The sequence below is a fragment of the Exophiala spinifera genome (assembly GCF_000836115.1).
Source record: "Exophiala spinifera strain CBS 89968 unplaced genomic scaffold supercont1.1, whole genome shotgun sequence".
Classification (NCBI taxonomy): Eukaryota; Fungi; Ascomycota; class Eurotiomycetes; order Chaetothyriales; family Herpotrichiellaceae; genus Exophiala; species Exophiala spinifera.
The window spans coordinates 5,517,234-5,536,380 of NW_015622513.1; the positions used below are offsets into that span (position 1 = coordinate 5,517,234).

The 19,147-nt window shown below is 52.0% G+C and overlaps 6 protein-coding genes across 6 annotated transcripts; all 6 read left to right on the plus strand.

The window, feature by feature from the left end:
* Positions 1-429: 429 nt before the first annotated feature.
* Positions 430-1,200, plus strand: PV08_02017 (uncharacterized protein; the record flags this gene model as incomplete). The annotated part of the gene is made up of 2 exons (XM_016376377.1): positions 430-733; positions 782-1,200. 2 exons carry the CDS (start codon positions 430-432, stop codon positions 1,198-1,200), a joined length of 723 nt encoding a protein of 240 aa, XP_016241653.1.
* A 1,349-nt stretch (positions 1,201-2,549) lies between these two features.
* PV08_02018 (uncharacterized protein) lies at positions 2,550-3,887 on the plus strand (the record flags this gene model as incomplete). Its single annotated transcript, XM_016376378.1, has 1 exon — positions 2,550-3,887. The coding sequence occupies one exon, from the start codon at positions 2,550-2,552 to the stop codon at positions 3,885-3,887; it is 1,338 nt and encodes a 445-aa protein (XP_016241654.1).
* Positions 3,888-4,880: 993 nt separating this feature from the next.
* Positions 4,881-5,573, plus strand: PV08_02019 (hydroxyacylglutathione hydrolase; the record flags this gene model as incomplete). Its single annotated transcript, XM_016376379.1, has 1 exon — positions 4,881-5,573. The coding sequence occupies one exon, from the start codon at positions 4,881-4,883 to the stop codon at positions 5,571-5,573; it is 693 nt and encodes a 230-aa protein (XP_016241655.1).
* An 8,863-nt stretch (positions 5,574-14,436) lies between these two features.
* PV08_02020 (uncharacterized protein) lies at positions 14,437-15,525 on the plus strand (the record flags this gene model as incomplete). The annotated part of the gene is made up of 1 exon (XM_016376380.1): positions 14,437-15,525. The coding sequence occupies one exon, from the start codon at positions 14,437-14,439 to the stop codon at positions 15,523-15,525; it is 1,089 nt and encodes a 362-aa protein (XP_016241656.1).
* Positions 15,526-16,099: 574 nt separating this feature from the next.
* Positions 16,100-16,885, plus strand: PV08_02021 (uncharacterized protein; the record flags this gene model as incomplete). The annotated part of the gene is made up of 1 exon (XM_016376381.1): positions 16,100-16,885. The coding sequence occupies one exon, from the start codon at positions 16,100-16,102 to the stop codon at positions 16,883-16,885; it is 786 nt and encodes a 261-aa protein (XP_016241657.1).
* A 334-nt stretch (positions 16,886-17,219) lies between these two features.
* On the plus strand, positions 17,220-19,103 carry PV08_02022 (uncharacterized protein; the record flags this gene model as incomplete). Its single annotated transcript, XM_016376382.1, has 1 exon — positions 17,220-19,103. One exon carries the CDS (start codon positions 17,220-17,222, stop codon positions 19,101-19,103), a length of 1,884 nt encoding a protein of 627 aa, XP_016241658.1.
* Positions 19,104-19,147: the final 44 nt, after the last annotated feature.

Here is a 19,147-nt window from a genome sequence, read left to right on the forward strand (position 1 = left end):
CGGGCGAAGCTGCGCCGAAAGGGGGAATTGAGAGCGAGTAGGAGGGAGAAAAGAATATCTGGGTCCGCCTGGGCAGCGTGGACTACACTCGTAGGGATATTCGACTTGCACAAGAGCCACAAGAGACGCGAGGTGGTCATAACCTTTTGCAAGATCCCTGTGATGCCCATACACCAGCGGCAAGGCTCATTTGAAACCCTACGAGTACGAAGGCGGACAGAAAGACAATGGCGGTAGCCCCTATTGGATCTTCCCCTAGCAGGGCTCGCTGAGGTTGGGGCTCGACTTGGCACAGATAGTGACGACATGACTGTGTACACCAGCAGGTCGAGATCTGTCTGTATTTCGAAAGCATAGCTGCTGGACAGCTGTGTTTCGCTCGACCAGAGCGAGCGCATGAAGTGCAAGAAACCTGTAGACTCACATACAATGGGCGTCTCTTACAGTACAGCAAAATGGATAGCACCCGTATCATTTCTAATCGACTTTGCATGTCAGAACTATGGAATGCTTTCCTCGCCTAACATGAAGGACATCCATGACCAGAACATCTCATTCTTCAGTCCTCAGCCATTCTTCATTGCGGCATTCTTCTTCCCCCAGCAACTGTTTCAGCTGGCATGGCTGTATCGACTCGGGAAACTTGACCCTTCGAGACCTGCACAGCGAGCAGAGCTTGACCAAATTGTGGATTTTGTGCCCTACTACGCCCTGGGGAATCTATGCATTGCAGGTAAGACCTCGTCCGATCCCCCAAGATGCAGTACATAACACAGACAAGCATGGATGGTGGCGTGGAATTCTGGACGTCTCGATATATCTCATGGTTTTGTCACCATCAACACCTTCGCTCAGCTGTGGTATATGCTGACGAAGCTCCAACCGATGAACACGGCGTCAACTTCGTCGATACTCACACATATAGTCTCCAAGACTTTCGCCGGTATTGGCGTCCTCGATTTTTTGCACAACGGCTCTGCAGCATTCTTCAAGGGCCAGCCTGCCAATCTGCCCGTCAAGGTACTTACAGGTGCTGGGTTCGGCCTCGCAAGTGCTGCCAGTGACTGGATCTTTGGCGGCTGCCTTGTCTATGACCTGGTGGCTCTGGCTGTTGGTCAAAAGGGTGACTGGAGGACATTGCTTAGCGTGTATGCGACTGGATCTGCTGGGATTGTGGCAGCCAGAAACATCGCCAAGTAGGTGCTGGAAGACTTCGATCAACAGCCATGGTTCTTGGGCTAATCTGGCCAGACCACCGTACAGGAATGAATATACGCTGACGACTTCCGAAGATGTCGTGTAGTGTTGGGGGCTTTTGATCCTCGATATTTCCTCGTTTTCATCTTCCTTTTACAGATGTGATTTCCGGGTTCTGCCAGAGAGTCGGAGCGTGTCGGCGTTGGATACTTGCATTGCTTTTTGACATTTAGATCCACAATCCTAATCGAATTTATCATGTAATACGAAGGTCAATAATTCGGCGATCGTTGAAGCTTCGAGCCAGTCATTTCAAGCGACATGGCAGACAGGATGCCGGGGCCTTGAGGATCATGGAGGGGAGTCCGTTTTCGTAGGCTTCGGTGTGTCTCTTTGCGCAGAGTCGAGGACATGTGTATCCTGTGATTGAGTCCTCGTAGGGGACAAGAGAGAAGGGGTCACTCGACGTCCAGCAGATTTCATCGAAAGTTAAGCGTGCGGTTGCAGGCCATTCAAGCGTCCGTGATCGGCTGCCGACGCCCAAAGTGCGCAATTCCCAGGCAGCGATTGGCCTCTTCCTGCTGCTTATCAGTCTTGCCAGTCGCGTGTAAATCCGCGCCTCGTATCGCCCTCCACCATCTTCATTCCTCCTGCATCTGCCTCTTCACACTCAGTCCAACCATGAGGTTCAATGCTCCATCTGACCAATTCTGCTGTCATACCGCAGTGTCACCTGGTCACAAACTCCAACTGAGAGAGCACTTCGGCTCATCCCTTGGTCGATCGGCGAATGAGGCTGGAATACAATCTCCCAGAGTCCGATTTTCCGCCCCGGAGTTGGGGGTATGACCACTGACCACTGACCACCACCTTATCAAGGTGCCACTAACCACAGGTAGTCAATACATACATACAACGCCTGGCCTCATCCCACGTCGATTGTTACTTCTAAGCACCACTGTTGTCTTCGTTCTCTCGTCGTTCTCTTCCTTTCTTGCTTGGACTGCAAATCAGCACCTTTGTCACTCACTCACTGTCTTTTCAGTTGTCTGAATCATCAACCTCGGCTGTGCTCTCAATGTTCGGAGTTGTCCACGACGAAACCCTCATAGACGAATAACGAAGTAGCGCGGCGTCCTCCCTCATACGCGGTGTTCATTCCTGCGACCAGGAGTCGCCTTTGTAAAAACATCCCCAGAGCAGGCGACCCTCTTCAAAGCTGCGCCGGAGTGGTCTTTGGGCAGCGTAGTCAATCAGACGCGTTTGGGCGGACAGGCTCTGAAGAGATGATAAGAGGACTGAGCACGAGATAGCTGTTGCACGCAGAAAGGGAGTCCCCCAACCGTCAAGAGATGGCTTCATATGTGACATTCCTGTTCAACCCAACCCTACCAGACCACTGCGCGCCAACCAATCCCTTCCTCGTCGACGTCTCCTCGTACTTTGGGACATGCATACCTACGCCTCTAGCTGCCCTGTCCTGTCTCCTGGGCACACTATCAATCATATCATGGTTGTTTGCACAGATGCCACAAATATTCAAGAACTATCACCTCAAGTCAACGGCGGGGTTATCAATATTCTTCCTAGCAGAGTGGTTATTGGGTGATTTGACGAACCTTCTAGGCGCCCTCTTCACGAGGCAGGCTGCATGGCAGGTCGTCATCGCAAGCTACTACGTTTTTGTGGACGTGTGCCTCGTTCTGCAGTACTTCTGGTACACGTATGCTGCGAAGTGGGTGTATGCGGAGAGTTTGCATTCTGATGCAGGCAGTGAATTTGACGATGCGGACAGCGAGATCATCAACGGGCTCTCGCCCATAAACACGAATTTTGCCATCCAAGACGCATCCGCACAGGAATCAGAGGAGAATAATCAGAAGTCCGCTCAGCCAACCCAGATCGAAGTCCCGCATTTCTCGAGAGTACACTACGGGGAGAAGACTGGAGTCCACCGAGAAGAAGTGCATGTCGACGAGGCATCTGGTAGCTGGATGCCTTCGCCATCCCCTCGCACATTTCTATATGCAGCAACCTTGTCTTCTCTTGCGTCCAATGCCGCCGCTGCTCCAATACCCTTTCCAGAACTCCACCGCCAGCATGGGCTTCATCTCTTTCGCATTGAGACGCCTCTCGAAGTTGCCGGAACGATCTTGTCGTGGTGCTCTACGATACTCTACCTAGGTTCCAGGTTGCCTCAGCTGTACAAGAATTGGAAATTACAGTCCACCGCAGGCCTCTCGCCACTGTTGTTCTTTGCGGCATTCTGTGGGAATTTCTTCTACTCGACTTCTCTTCTCACCAATCCAAATGCGTGGAGTGACTATGGTCCCCATGGCCACTATGGATGGGTGGATGCTGAAGGCTCTCAAAGATGGGCATGGGTGGCTAGAGCGGCTCCTTTTTTCCTTGGCTCAGCAGGTTGCCTGAGCATGGACGCTATGATGGGAGTTCAGTTTTGGATGTACGGAGAGGAGGAGGAACATCTGGTCAAAGTCAGAGATCGCTACGGGGGCCATTGGGAGAGAGTCAATGGCTGGATGCGTGGATGGATACCAAGTATGGCTGGGAAAGATCGAGTTGTGGACCTGGCGGAGAGCCAAAGGTTGCTGAGCGAAAGTGGACATTTGGGATTGAGCAGGAGAAGGAGTAGCCATGTTGATTATGGCGCAGTTGGTGGTCATGAGTAATGAGTTTACAGGACCTGGTAATGACGATAGATCACAGTATTAGATACGATGAGCGACGAGCATGAGTTTAGCTGCGCTGATGTTATGAGACGAACATTATCCATTAGAAAGATTGTATAGAAGATCGTATAATAACGGCGACAGGATCCGGTTGTCTCATTCCGTCGCCGGGATATTATGTTGGCGGTGAGATGTATACAGAAGTGCTGAACGCGATACCATTTCGGATTTAATATATCCATCGACATGCGAAATTGACGTCAGTTTAGGTCCCTGGCGTTGCGTATATAAATTTAAATGTTGCGTAGTTGCTCTCATCTCCGTACGCGATAGTTGCTTGTTGCTTACAATTCACTTGCTTCCGACTTGCTTCTCTCTCGAGACTCCGAAATTTGTTTCTGTTTACCTCATCTCTCGGAAAGACCTTCATGATTACTTCGAGGCTCGTCCGGCCCATACTATCGACCAGCGCAGCTTTTGTTTCTTGCTTTCGCCTCGCCAATACCCCGCAATTCCCAATCCACGGTATTGGACTCTCACAACCGCTGCGGAAGATGCATATCCAGAGTATTCCCATGTGTATGTAATACTCGAGCCTCGTTCTTCTCGATCCCCGGTTTGTCGTGCGGCGATACGGGAGACAAAAACCATGACTATGGGTACTAATCTACACGTCTTGTCGCAGGGGTTGGGTCGTCCAACAACTACGCCTACCTGGTCAGCGACGATGAGTCCAAAGATGCCGTCATTATCGATCCCGCAAATCCTCCCGAGTACGTTTCTGTGTCTCAAGGCGCCTTTGCGTTTCCTCTTCCCTCCCGCTCTCTCTCAGCATCCCTCGATTGCTCCCTTTCCTGGGTGCATGCGCAGGCACAGGGCCCCGAGATACACACTCCTACCTGATTCCCCTCCCTGCAAGCTGCAGTCCAACCAGAAACAAGAAGCATGCTGTATCATAACATATATGTAAATTATGTACGTATGGGACTGACGATGACACCTGCGTTTTTGGCGGGGTTGTACAGAGTGACACCAGTTCTGGCTGAGAAATCCTCATCTCTCAACCTGACGGCGATCATGAACACGCACCACCACTGGGACCACGCAGGCGGCAACACCAAGGTCCTCGCGTCCCTAGCGGCCCCGGTGCCCGTGATAGGCGGCAAGGACTGCGAAGCGGTGACGCAGACGCCTGCGCACAACTCGACCTTCTCGATCGGCAAGAACATCGAGGTGACGGCGCTGCACACGCCGTGCCACACGCAGGACAGCATCTGCTGGTTCATGCAGGACCGGGCGACGGGCGAGCGCGTGGTGTTCACGGGCGACACGCTCTTCATAGGCGGGTGCGGCAAGTTCTTCGAGGGCAACGGGGCACAGATGCACAGGGCGCTCAACGAGGTCCTGGCCGCCCTGCCGGACGACACAAAGGTCTACCCGGGCCACGAGTATACCAAGTCGAACGTGAAGTTTTTGAAAACGGTCCTCGCGGGCAACGAGGCGCTGGAGAAGCTCGCCAGGTACGCCGAGGAGAATCGGGAGACACAAGGCAAGTTTACCATCGGCCAGGAAAAGGCGCATAATGCTTTTATGCGCGTGCACACCGACGAGATGAAGAAGGTGACGGGTCAGACGGATCCCGCTGCCGTGATGGATAAGTTGAGGGAGATGAAGAATGCGAGTTGATAAATAAACCACAACCATAAAAAGTAAATACAAAAAAAGCCCAGAAAGAAGATAGAAACAGAAACAGACGACTGAAGTCAATGACCGTGTCTTGAATCTTGAGGAAGCGTTCTTTTTCTCGGTATACCTGATCTCATCCGGATGATGAAAGGTGAAAGGGGATACTTGAAAATGGTCATCGGAATGTTTTCACCGCTTGATCCAAACGTCCCAATATGACCGCCGCCGCCCGCCGCCCGCCGCCCGCCGCCCGCCACCCCCCCCCGTCAGACTCGAGGTATGAAGAAAGAGAAAGACCGAAGTTGCGTTGGATACCCGGTAGCTACAGGTAAGTACGAATGCCTACATGAGGTACGTATGCCAGGCACGTCAAGCGGTACGCACATACGAGTACGACTGCCGTGGCCAGGAAAATACATCCCGTGGCGTTTTGCTTGCCGCCCAAAGGGCTACCATTACTCGGGAGTTGGTATACGAGGACCAGGCAGGTGTTACGGTGCCAGTGCCAGTCTCAATGCCACCACTCCCAGTGCCCATTCCTAGGGCCAGCCGGGGCCAGTGGCTTTGTCCCGCCGGGTTTTAATTGCCGCTCCTCTCTCAACCATCTCCTCTCATCTGCGGCTATTAGTATAGGTATTCATGACTTCTTCACACCCGGAACTTGACGAGGCCCCGTCGGTCCGGCATTTCCAGATGAGAGAAGAGAAAAAGCAATAAAATTGAGCGAGAGAAAACTGTATATTCGGTAGAGGGCAGGACAAGTCCTGTAGGGTGAAATTCAGATGCACACCGATACGTCCTCGTAGGTCAACTTCCCCCGAGGTAAGTTCACCAGTCATGTCATGTTGAAGCGGTGTTCGGGTTGGGCTTGTCCCTTTCAAGACGAGAGTGAGTCAGTTGTTCTCCGGTCAGCGGTTCAGTCTATCAGCTGTCGTTCTGTCGAAAATGTCGGGATTGAAACCTTGGCTAAGTGACTGTGAATGGATGGTTGTTGCACTTTGCGTAAGCCTTTTGCTTCTTCCACTTCTTCCCTTGTCGACGTCGGTCGAGAGATCCGATGCGAGTGGTGTGGGTATCTCGAGATCCCAGAGGTGTTGGCCACGACCATGGCAACGATGCATGCGAAGGACCATACACATAGATACTGTAGATACCTGCAGTTGGGGTCGTCGATAGAGTTGCCAAGTTCCCCAGGGCGCCCGAAGTATCAGGTGTGTGATGTGATTCGAGTGAGATTGGCGCCAGTACCTACCTGTACCGGTACCGGTACCTGTACCTAGTATTCATTCTTGGCCCAAAAGACGCACGAGACTTACTTCATCCCCCAGCCGTTGGGGGGACTTTACGAGTTGCTAAAGTCAAATCCATTTTGCGTCAATACGAGCGAGCGCCTGGCACGCACTGTACGAGACGTAAACTCTAGATCGAATGGGGTGTCATCATCAAGAAAGAAAAAAAAGCCGGTAATGTACGATGTGTTCCCTTTTCTTTCGGGTGACAAGTTGACAAGAGCCGCGTGTTATGATGAGCGTCCGAAGATTCGTCGGAGAGCAGTAACAAGGAACGGATGCATGTGTTGACGTAGATGTCGTACTTGTTATTTTCCAGCGCCCACTGCCGCAAACCGTTTCTGAGTCAAAGTCGTGCCAACGAGGAGAAAAGTGTCAAGTTGACAATGCTGGTTTGTTGGTCTCGTCTGCTTCGTATGCAAGTAAACGATAGTTACGTGCCCGCCCAAGTTTCCCTGGCACCAGGTTGGATGTCAAGCTTTCGATCGAGAGGCAGGCGTCAAGAACCGACATGACCTGTCGAAGCTCGGAAGACTTGTTCAAAACCGCTGTGAGAGTCTATGAGTAGTGGTTAATTGGTGATGCTTTTCCGCAAGAGTATCCCATCTTTCGACAAGGTCAATCCTTGACCCCGGGTGGAATAGAAGCTGTCAAGACAGGGCCATCCTCGTCACGGAATTTGACCGACGAGTACGGACGCCGAGACACCAACAAGAAATACGACACAATTAGGTGTGCGGACACTCACCGACTCGGCCAGCCCTCCAGCAATACGAGGACCGTGGGGCGTACTGGGAAAGGGTTTGTCGCACATCGCTGGCATCTTTAAAGTATCTCTAAATTTGACCCGTTGACCTCGTCGCGACGCGACATGAGAAACTGTCGAGAGGCTTAGTTCGAGACAACAGAGGAAGAGAAAGGAGTGTCCAGGCCCAAAGATCGACGTGAAATATCCACAAACGCGGCAATGGGTGCTCGTAACTACTGCACAAGTACGTACTGTTTGTCGTAGACGTCGGTCCCAGCCTCTGAATGGATGGAAACCCCCTTTCTCTGCAATGCATGCTGCCGCATGCATCCAGTAACTAGCGATGTGACCACTGCTGACCACTTGCTGATACTCCGCAGAGGAATCAGGATCGACAAGCGACGAAAAATCCCAGGAGGCTGCGAAACTCTGCGAGTTTTTGAAAAGCGGTGCGAATTCCGTTTCCGGTGAAGCCGTAATCTGGTTAAGCCGGGAAGTCAGTGCTGTTGAGACACAGGGCCCGAGAGGACTTGTTTCGGTAAGAACTCTGTACGGGAAAAAATGCCACAAAAGTTTGTCCAGATAGCCGAATTATTGCATAGACTTGTTGGGCTCTCGTTGGGCGTTGACGAGACGCAGCGGTGGCTGTGGCTGGATCATGAATTTGACTTCCCACTTTCAAGTATACTGATGCCTCAGCTCAGGTCGGGCCAGCCCCAAAACTCAGTCAATGAGATGGTCTTGATCAGGGGGTTGCTATCACTAGCCTAAGGCCTCGACGCGGTGAGACACTGAAGTTTGTGACTGATACCGTGATACGAGTCCAGCACCAGGAGTGCACCCGTATACGGAGTAGGCTATGGGGCCATAGCCAGACCCTGAGCGACGCAGAAGACGTCACTTCGGATCTTCTCGAGATTTGACTGTGCCAATTGTCTGTAATCGTTTGCTGCCTAGTTGGTAATCCGACGATGTCAATGTAAATTGCTGCCACGTTGACAAAGCTTTGCAGCCCGAAGGACTCTGCTAATACAGTACTGTGTTGTAAGCCGTGAGTGCGGAAGTGCCGACCCACCGACCCAGTCGCCCGACACATCGACGGAGGCTTGAAGGATGGATGGAATAAGCGATGATCAGCTACGCCGTGTGATCTCGCAAGCCCTTGCAAGGCTGGATTCAAGATCAAAAAGGCAAATTCACGCAGTAGTAAATGCATCAGTGGTGGAAGGCTAGTGAGGCTAGACCAAAGTCCTACAAGTTAAAGTACACTCGGCTCACCAAGGATGGGCCAGGGGTCCTGGGCTCCTGGTCGGACGCCAACTTGTTCACCAGGCCCCCAGAGACTACTGCATGTTGGAAAGTCGTCCCTAATCCCTGGTCAGTGGTCAGTGTGGTGTGCATAACGGGCGCTTAAGCGACGCGAGACGGGTGAGAGAGGTGGGTATTCGCCACGCCAGGACTGTGGCCATCTGACCTGCAATTTTTTTGTCTAAAATAATAATCCTAAAACAAGTCTAGAGATAGGCTTCGCCGGAGATCAGTCACATCTGCGAAGTGGCATTATTATTGAGCGCCTCCAAAAGTCTCCCAAACCACTCGTACTCCGACACGACAAGGCGTCTGTGGAAAGCATTACGAGGATTCAACAAAGGGGAGATGGGCGGTGAAGGCCTCCTGGGCATCCCCTTAACTAACGCTACGGAGTAGATCGGTGAGAAAATGTACTGTAAGAAAGATGGCAGACGGTCATTATCGATTTAGCGTAGAGATTTTCCATCTTACAACACTCGTCGCTCAATACCCGGCAAGATGCCCCCCATTGCATACCGCTGGAGTTGATTTTATTATTTTTATTGAGCAACGCGTATCTCCCTTCAAGTTATAACAAAGCCCACAGCAACGCGTTGTTCAGGAGGATCCATCCTTCGTCGCCTTCAACCAAAGGCTCAAGCTCTTTAGCTTTGAACAACTTTGAACAAAATGGATCGCGCTAGTGATCACTGATGATGTTGTAGGTTGAGACGTGGCGGCCTCCGATCCGTACGCTCCCCATTGACCCGTGCCGCACTGCGTGCCACCCTGTTCAGGAGCCTGGGCCCGCGCACCGAACAATGGCTAATTTTTTGTGGTCTTGTAAGACTCCGCCGACCGTGCGATTGTCCAAAGCTGGGGTTTACAGCCGCCAGGGCCCCTCCAGAATGGTGGGCGAGCAAGTTACCTAGTCCAGTTCACCCCTTACACAAGTGCGTGTCAGATCAAGGATTGACCAGCCGGGTTTCTAAGCTTTTGAACAGAGTAAAAGCTTGGATGACACGGGGTGGCCGAGGGGAAACAGTCATCACTGGGAATGTATGTACCACACCGATCCGTACATGTCCGTGATTGTGATTTCTCGAAATTTTCTTCTTGGAAGGATATATTATTATATGCAGTATTGTACGAGCGCGGAGAGTGGGGCGGCCATTAACAATGTATCCCTGTGGATCATCCGTGGGTGCCTGTGACTTCCTTTCCGGTGTCTTGAAACTCTCTCTGATTGGCATCGGCAAGGATGGGATGCTTTACTTGTAAGCCCCGGCAAAGGTCTTGTACAATCAGGGTGGCGATAGGCAACAACAAAAACAACAGCAAGCAGATTCCAAGTCTCACTTTTTGGCGGGGATGGCACCTAGCGGTAATGGACGGGCTTGAACCCGTAAACGGAGGCCGCGTCGCCTGTTAGCGCATGCTGGACCAGGGCCAAAAACTCAAAGTCAAGAGAGTCTCCCAGAGTCCGGGTGCCCCTGCCGGTGGAGTACAAGCGCTCGTGGAGTCGTAGTTGATGACGCCGGACGTCTGCATGCTGGATCATTCCTTGCAAGGGAGTTAGCCCGCCGAACTACTACAAAAGTATGACTCGTTCCCTTCGATTCCATATGCGGCCCGCGGTAATAACGCCTGCGAATGATACAGTACTTGTATAATGGGGCGTTCGCCTCAGGCTAATGCGAAATGCGTCAAGGGTCGAAGTAGACGTGACCGTTAGCCATTCGAACCGTCTCACGCAAAACGAGCATTGAGCGCAAACTAGGCATTCTTGTTGTCGCTGATCCTTGATTCTCGATTTGTCTGCGAAGGTGACAGCCCAGTTGGCACTCAGAAGGCTAACGCAGACATTGTAATGCTGCTTGAACACTCGGGCCAGTTGCAGTGTGACAAGCCGAGCCCATAGCCATTATTGCCGTCGAATCCTACTTCGTGACGGGGTTGCGGCGGCACCGACAGAAGAACGGGCCAGCATCAAACCGTTCATCAAGGATTTGAGCCGCCCATTCTGTCCAGCAAGACGGGTTGATGAAATGTCATAGCGTCCTGGTGTGGCGCACGTCTAGGCTTGCACCTGACAGCCACTCAGCTCAGCCTCTGCTCTAACTAGGTAATACTCCAGGTAAGTACGTTCAGGAAGAATTGGTTCATGTTTAATTTCATAGAGACTGTCTTCGGTAGCGGTCCGTCCAAAGCTCCACGCCTTCTTGGTATACCGTACTACCGGTATTCTGCGAGGACCAACAATAGCTCAACTCAGCAGTGAAGGTGAAATCGGATCGACGCGTCGACATTTATAATTCGTACCACATAGGAACGGGACTGTAAGGGTTCCAGAAGAGTCTTACCAGACTTCACTCTCCGATTCCTTGTGAATCGTATTCATTGGGTCAATGTAATCGACTGCCGCTAGATGATGTTTGGGGTCGTGCTACTCTTGAGACTACTACTCGCTCCAGGTCAAAGTGTCAATTAGGCGGTCAGAGGTCGGTGACAGCCTGACAAGGCTAGTCCCTGGGTTAAGGCAATACTTTAATGGGACAGTACGGGTCCGCCGGTGTTCCTTGGACAGGTGTCTTGGATCGGACGGGTGACGGATACTAGACTCTCGAACCGAAATCAGGCAGCCTCGAGGCACCGTGGGGGATGTCCTTAAATTCTCAGCCAGGTTATGTGTGGCACGGGCAACCCTGCCTCGGGTATGCAGCCCGGACTGGATGTTGGACCTTGTGATGATGTACGTACTGTAGGTCAGAGGCTTGCGTTCGTGGCCATGGATTTGGATGGTCTGAAACCGAGTTGGATGTTTATGGCCAATTTTAAATTTGGTCGGCATGCAGGTCCTTTCTCAAGGTTGTTAGTTGGTGTTGGGTGCTGGTGCTGGTGCTGGTGGTGATCGCCTGGGAGTTGGAGCGATCACCAGCGACAGGCAACGATAAGGCCCGCATATGCAATGGTTCTAAGTAGTGGTCTGACGGCGTAGCGACCCTCCCAGCGTGGGCCCAAGCAGTGGGCAGAATCGCCGGTTGAACATCAAACTGCAAGCCCAGGAGTCAAAATCTCTCCTGAAAAAGAATTGGAACGATTGGTAAGGAAAAGCACCGAGAGGAGGCGTCGATGCATGAAGAGATGCAGAGCGGAATAATGCGACGCGATCCACCAGGCGGGTGCGCCTCTTCGTGCGACTCGTATGTAGTCGCGGGACGTTTGACAGGGCCCAGTAGTCCAGGGACCAGGGATTAGGGCTCATGGGAAGACTGGGTCCCACTGCCAGCCCAGGACTTCACTTCTTTGTAGTCTAACTGTACAAGATGGTGTAGCGCAGGATCAGGATCAGGATCAGGATGAGGATCAGAATCGAAAATACGCGCTGGTGGACGCATGATGCATCTTTTTCCATTTTTCTTTTCCTTTTCCGTGCTGTCTGTCTCCACTCAACTGGCTCGTACGGTAAAAGCCCCACCCCTGCCATCTCTCTCTCGGTCTCCCCTCGAGCCTCCCTGCCGTGCATACAAGAGGTGCTTTTGAATTCGAGCATCTCGTTTACTCCGTAAGCATGGCCGCACAGCCACCCTCCCTTGCAATGCCAACCTGCTCAAATCTCTCTTGGACCCCAACCACCATGGTACAATTCTTCGCGTACTCTGCGCGTCGGACGCGGACAAGCCCAACGGAGCATAGTACTCGAACAGTCCTCCATAGAAACCCTTTCTGAGTCGGCTCGATACAATGTGCCGGTGGGCTGCGACGTCGAGTGCAGAAGGTCCGAGGTTGTATCACCACCCTGGTATGAAGCCGTTCACGCACCGTTCATCCTTGTCTCGGTATCTTTTGCGCATCCTCTGACTCTACTGTCTGCTCCCCTTGCACCTTTGTCGACTGACAAGGATGGTCCCATGGATGGCAATCGCCGCCCGGGCCCACTCCACATGGCAGCCATCCGTTGCCATGTCGGGTTTGATCACCACGAGATGCTCGCCTTTTTGGAGTTCTTGACTCCTGATCCCTGTCGATAATACCCACCGGTCCATCACCTCCTTCAAAGTTCTCGACACTTCCGTCCACTACTCGAACTTCACTAACTAGTAACAACTGGTTGATTACCCCTCTGGGCCGGACCACCGTAATCTCAGGTCACATCCACCGAGAGCTTCCTTGAGGCTTGTCTCTGACTCGCTGAAGGACGCTGATCGTCGCTCCCAGCACGCTGAAATGTCTAGCTTTCTGCGTTTCGCCATGCTTTGACAGGGTCCCTTCCTCGGTCTGCGATTGCTGGGTAACAACAGCTTCGGTCCTGTCACAAGCTCACAGGCTACCGCCTCCGTATTATTCAAGGATGGTGCCTCTTGTCGGTCTAGCCAACAAACACTTTGGGCGTCACCCTGGTCCAATGCCTCTATCGTGCATCTGATACGCCGAATCTTTTCGTCGGCTCTCCTGGCCTCCTTACAAACCTGGTCTTTTCTTGGTGTGATGGTCAGTGGACATGTCGGGTATCGCGTCATCCCGTTTTCTTTTCGATGCCACCACAAACTCAGGATCGAGGACGGTCCTTGGCGTGTCTCCGCCTTCAACCTCCCTTGCCGGCGGCGAACCGACTGTTGTGCTTTCACTCTTTGGGCTGAGCCACTTTTGACTGTGCCAGACAGTCGAGTCCTAAGCAGGTTCAGCTGCCACTTTTCAGACTTCTCTCCTCGACGGAGGTTGTTAGCGTCTGTCGCCTCTTTTAGACTTCTCTTCCCTGCTTTTGACAATCCTTCACACTATCACCTGGCGGCGCCACAGGCCGCAGGCTGCGAGACATCGAATCAGGCCGGCTCTGACCCTTCTGTAGCCATTGTGCGAGGAGTAAACCCACAGAGGATCTCCATGCCGCCCGGATCGGCTTGCTTTCCCAGCTCCTCGCTCACACCTCGCACCTTCTCGCACCTAAGTCGATGAAACTTCGACCATGCAACCGTGCTTGGAGCGGAATCACGCGCTTTTGGGTGCTGGTGCTAGTTATTAGTCTAATAGTGACTCCCATCGGCCACACGTCTTCGCATCACTCTTCCCCATGTTCCCACTTGCGGCACTACAGTTGCCGCCCGGCTCTGACGCATCTCGCCTGCCCGCTTCCACCTCATCCTAAACTCACACCAGCCAAAACATTCCGACCGTGCGTATCATCTTCGTACCCCGGTACCAGTAGTTAGTTACCCTAGCTAGTATTATTGCCTGTCTTCCTGTCATTCATGAGAACTCAGAAGTGAGAACTTTGGTGTGACCCCCGGTTCTGGGTCTGTTGTCCACCAGACACCTGGTTCATCCCTAGCCCACTTCGACCGCTACAGTATGTGCAGTTGTTTTCCCAACCGAGTTTCCCTAATTTGAGATGCCATTCTCAATTTCGTGTTCGTTACCCCTTAGCTGGCCCACTGGATTTTCTGTTCATATCTGTGCCTGCCGCTACTAGATATGACTTTCATCTTCCGTTTAAACATCTAATGTTCAACCACCGAAGATCTTCACCAACGCATCCATGGAATACGCACCACTGTGGAATTACTCCTTACCGGAGACAGCATACAATCCAGCTTCGATGAGTGTATCTTCATACTTCGCTCGCCCCAATAGAGTCGTCAAACCAAGCAGTCGCAACAGTAGCCCACGGAATTCAGGAAGAAGGAAAACCACAACTGGTGCCACCCTCTCATCGAGAACTCGATCACTAGTCGACCATCTTCGCTCCAGAAGTCAACAACAGCCCGACTTCGACAACTCTCGATCACGACCTGTCAGTTGGCATACAACATACGATGGCCTTCATATTCCTTTCGACTCCTGTACACCCGAGTATGATTCGTCTGCATGGGACTTTACCACCACTCAAGTCAATGGACTCGTGACTCCAATATCACACCCAGTTATGAATGAGCCGCAGATTCAGGAGCTTATGACCCCGCTTGACGAGGTCAATGCTGCAAATATTGTCATCGGACATGGTAGTCAGCACTGCCTGAATCAAGTCTGGCACGATGACAAGCACTCTAAATTCGACCGATACACCTTTGCGCCGTTTGATTCTTCATTATATTCCTCTCAGCCAGCAATGGTGAGTGGTGTCGCCACGGCGCCACCATCGCCAAGCTATCCGAGCGCTTCAGAAATCAATGTACAAGATCTCTCGCTGGATTCGAGTGATGGAAAGGCACAAGACAATCGTGAAGAATTAGTCGGAATGGGGCTCTACGATTCTCCAGCCCAGGTACAATCGTCGTCACTTCTTCTTGGGAACTTCGCTGGATCTGGACAAACTTCACTGAAGCTTGCCGAGTCATTTGAGCCGGTAGAATGGGATCCGGCTGCCGACCAAGATGGAGAAGCAGAGGGCGATGACGACGACGATGAAGTCGAAATGGACGAGGATATTGCTCAGCAGCATAACCCTACACCCTTGGATACTTCCGCGACCATGTTCTCCTCTTACGACTCTCAATCTGTCGCCAACCACATGGCATTTCCCACCCCTTCTGGGGTTGATCCCCTTGCATACAAATATCTCGCGACACTAAGCCAGCTCAACAGTGCGTACTATCCCAATTGCCAGTATGGTTATGGATGGATATGATTTATGACTTGATGAATACATACATGTACTTTTCTGTTTTCCAGGAGGTTACTTTTGGGTAAAGCCACTTATCAACGCTGATACCTCATGTACATGATGATACCCTATTGTTGGTTTTTCCTGGGGGACATCTGCTAGGCTGATCCCTTTTTCAATGAACTATGTCTTACTGCAGATTCTAATGCAAAGTCCATCCCGCTCGATCCTCTGCTGAAGCTGTACGCGTAGACTGCTCTAGAATGCAGCCACATTTGGCCACGCACACTGGCTCTGATCTAGACGCGGTACTACTGTATGTGTTTTGGTGGCCAATCAACGCTCGCTCTGTATCCATGGGCCTTGCGTCATCGCGCGAAGCTTGCGGACACCGACTAGTCTGCATTAGGAATAACGTGAAAAATTCTCCTGTCCAATGCAAAGCCGTCTATTCATCCTCGAAACTGTTGTGGAATCTGGAATATCTATATACGAAACGAGGACGCTGCTTCCAGCGACTGAGGCAGCCTAACACTCCAAGGCACCCGCGGTCGGGTCTCCAACGTTGGGGTCTGATGTTTCGGCCCAAGCTGCCAGAATGGTGTCGCAATTTCCGCCCTGGCGACACGCCTCCGAGCTAGCCATGGTGCGAGACTGGTTTTTCCCCGACCGTGCGAAACAGGACGCCTTCTCGACCACCCCACAAGATATGAAACAGAGGGCCATTGACCGAGTCAATCTCTGGCTCTTCAAAGCTGGCCACCTTGCGCCTGCAATCGTAGCCACATCTGGTCTGACCGAGGCTCTCCTTCACGATGACCTAGACCGCAGCTCTCGAGGCATATCAGACTCGGCTATGCAGAGCATCTACGCCATGGCATTTGCGAGGTTTGTAAACGGGTTCGTTGATCGCGATGTAGCCCGACTGCACGCCATGGAACTCGCATTGGACGATTCTGAGATGGAGGACGCAGCAGTCCCTCCAGCCAAGGGTGAAAGTTCAATGTATGCACATGCGGCTGCGATTGGCATGCCACAGAAGTTTGTCGACCTACGACACCAGGTTACTCACGGCGACATCCCCCACTTGTTCTATCTGAGGCAAATGACACAACAGGCCTTGAGCTGGTTATGGGAGAAGTGGTGGGCCAAGCACGTAGAAGGTGATCCAGGCCAGGCGATGAGGGAACAGGAAGAACGAAAGCGACTGGCACGAGAAGCCAATGATGCTGAGATTAGACAGGCCGAACCCAACGATGAGGATGGCACAAACATTTCTCACCCAGCCGGAATCGGGCAAGGAGAGGTTGCGCCGTATGCTCAAACACGACCAGACTCGAACAAACGGAAGCGAGACATTAGTGATGAGAATGTCACGACATAATAATGCATAGAATTGCTCAACGTGACTGTGTTCGACGTGCAAGTACAGATAGGTGTACATTGTGTTGGTCGATGGGAGTCTCTTGCCATGGTCTAGACACACACGCATTGCAGCCGCCAAGCCTTTCTCGCCTGCGCCGCCTCTCACGAAGCCCGGATCACCTCATCTTCTTCCACTGCGTCTTACAAACAATCGTTCGTCAACAGAGAAGCCTAGCAGCTTCCTTTCGATTTCCAACACCTCATGTGGATATAGACGGTGATTTGTGACCTGACAGACCGAATGCCACTCTTAACGATAGTGAACCAGGCTCACCACCTTCCGCTGCTTCGCTATGAACAACCTCCCGGCTAGGGCATACGGCAGCCCGGTAGTCTACGACGCCTACGCTTCTCAAAGTGCTCCATACCCGACGGTAACCAAGGTGATCTCAACGATTGCTCTGCTGGTGTTGGGTTACTATGCTCTTTCCGTTTTTGACGCCTGGCCCTCCACCGTTCAACGATACTGCTACGAATCGTTCATCTATCTCCTTCCCTCGAGGCTTCTCTATATGATGCAGCGTGCCCTTGTTAGGCTTGGTCGCTTGTCCCCCGAGGATGCAAGATTCAGTCGAGCTGACTTTGGAAATATGTTCGCAAAAGAAGAAGCTGTACAGAGAATATTTGGACCTCCACAGATGCCACTCGTTCTTCGTCAGGTCAGGAACCTCTCTGGTGTGGCGGATTACATGCCGTCGGGCCACGATATTGGACCAGCTGGACTGGGCAACTGGGACAATTCATGCTACCAAAACAGTGTTCTCCAAGGCCTAGCATCTCTGCCTGCCTTCCTCCACTTCTTGCAACAGAGCCTGGACATGTGCCGCGAGTACAAGATCAAGGCCGAAACTCATGAAGCGCTAGTTGCGTTCCTAGAGAAGCTTTCGGATTCAACTAACAGCAAAACAACCTTGTGGACCCCCAAAGTATTGAAATCAATGGACAGTTGGCAGCAGCAAGATGCGCAAGAGTATTTCTCCCGAGTTCTTGACGCTGCGGAGAAGGAAGCATCCGGCTATATAAAGCAGTTGAAGAAGCCTTCAATCGCAGGCTTGGAGTGCCTGAAAGTGTTCAGGAGGGCTAATGATGAAGGCCCGGGAGAAATTGTTGGACCAGAATCTGAGACGATTGTTAGCACATCAGCAGCGCAGTTGTTGACAAGCACTGCCTCTCTCGGGCATCGAAACCCTCTCGATGGCATGACCGCACAGGCTCTCGAATGCAAGGTTTGCGGATACACCGAAGGATTGTCCTTAACCCAGTTTAATTGCCTGACTCTAAATATGGGCCTTCGAGGGGCATCGTCTGTTGATGACTTGCTGGATGAATTCACAGCACCGGAAGAGGTCGAAGGCGTTGAGTGCGAGCATTGCACCAAAATGGCGCATGGGAATGAAGAGTCGCCATCGACCGAGGGTGCAGAGGTTGAGACTGCGGGAGAGAGGCCGAACAAAAAGCCGACACCGGTTCTGAGAACAAAAGCCAAGCAGATGACTGTTGGTCGTTTGCCCAAAGATCTCGTCCTTCACATTAACCGCAGCATCTTCGATGAGTATGGAAATCAATTGAAGAATACAGCATCTGTCGAAGTCCCCGTCAAGTTCGATTTCCTCCGCCGTTGGTGTGCACCCTTGGAAACGAACAGAAGTCCTGTTGCGGCCGTCTACGATTTAAAATGTATCGTCACGCATTATGGTCGACATGACAACGGTCATTATGTTGCTTTGGCAAAGCGAGGCAAGGACTGGTATTCTTTCAATGACGAGATTGTTACCAAGGTCTCGGAAGATGAAGTTCGTCGGCGCGGCAATGGGTTCATGTTGTTCTACGAACTCATGCCATCCCAACCTGAATTTGCTTTGGAGCCCTTGTCAGCCGTGCCGCTTCTAGAGCAAGTTGGGAAGCCTTCCGAAACCGGACCAAGCATAGAACTCACTTCTTACACCGAGATCGAGAATCAGCCTGCAGGTGATTTTGATAGTGATACAGTGGCGTCACAGTCGACCGCTGCGCCGTCGACGCAGTTTTCAGACGATTCTGCCGTTGGATCTCAAACAAGCTCCCCGATCGAGACTCCCTGTGAGGCTCCGGACGGAGAAGTCGAGATCCCTGCCTTGAAGACGACGTCCAGCCCCACAGGCAATGAACAACACTCTCACTATCCCCCCTGTGATTGATGTACAACAAGTTACGAGTGAAATGAGAAATGATGGCCACGGAC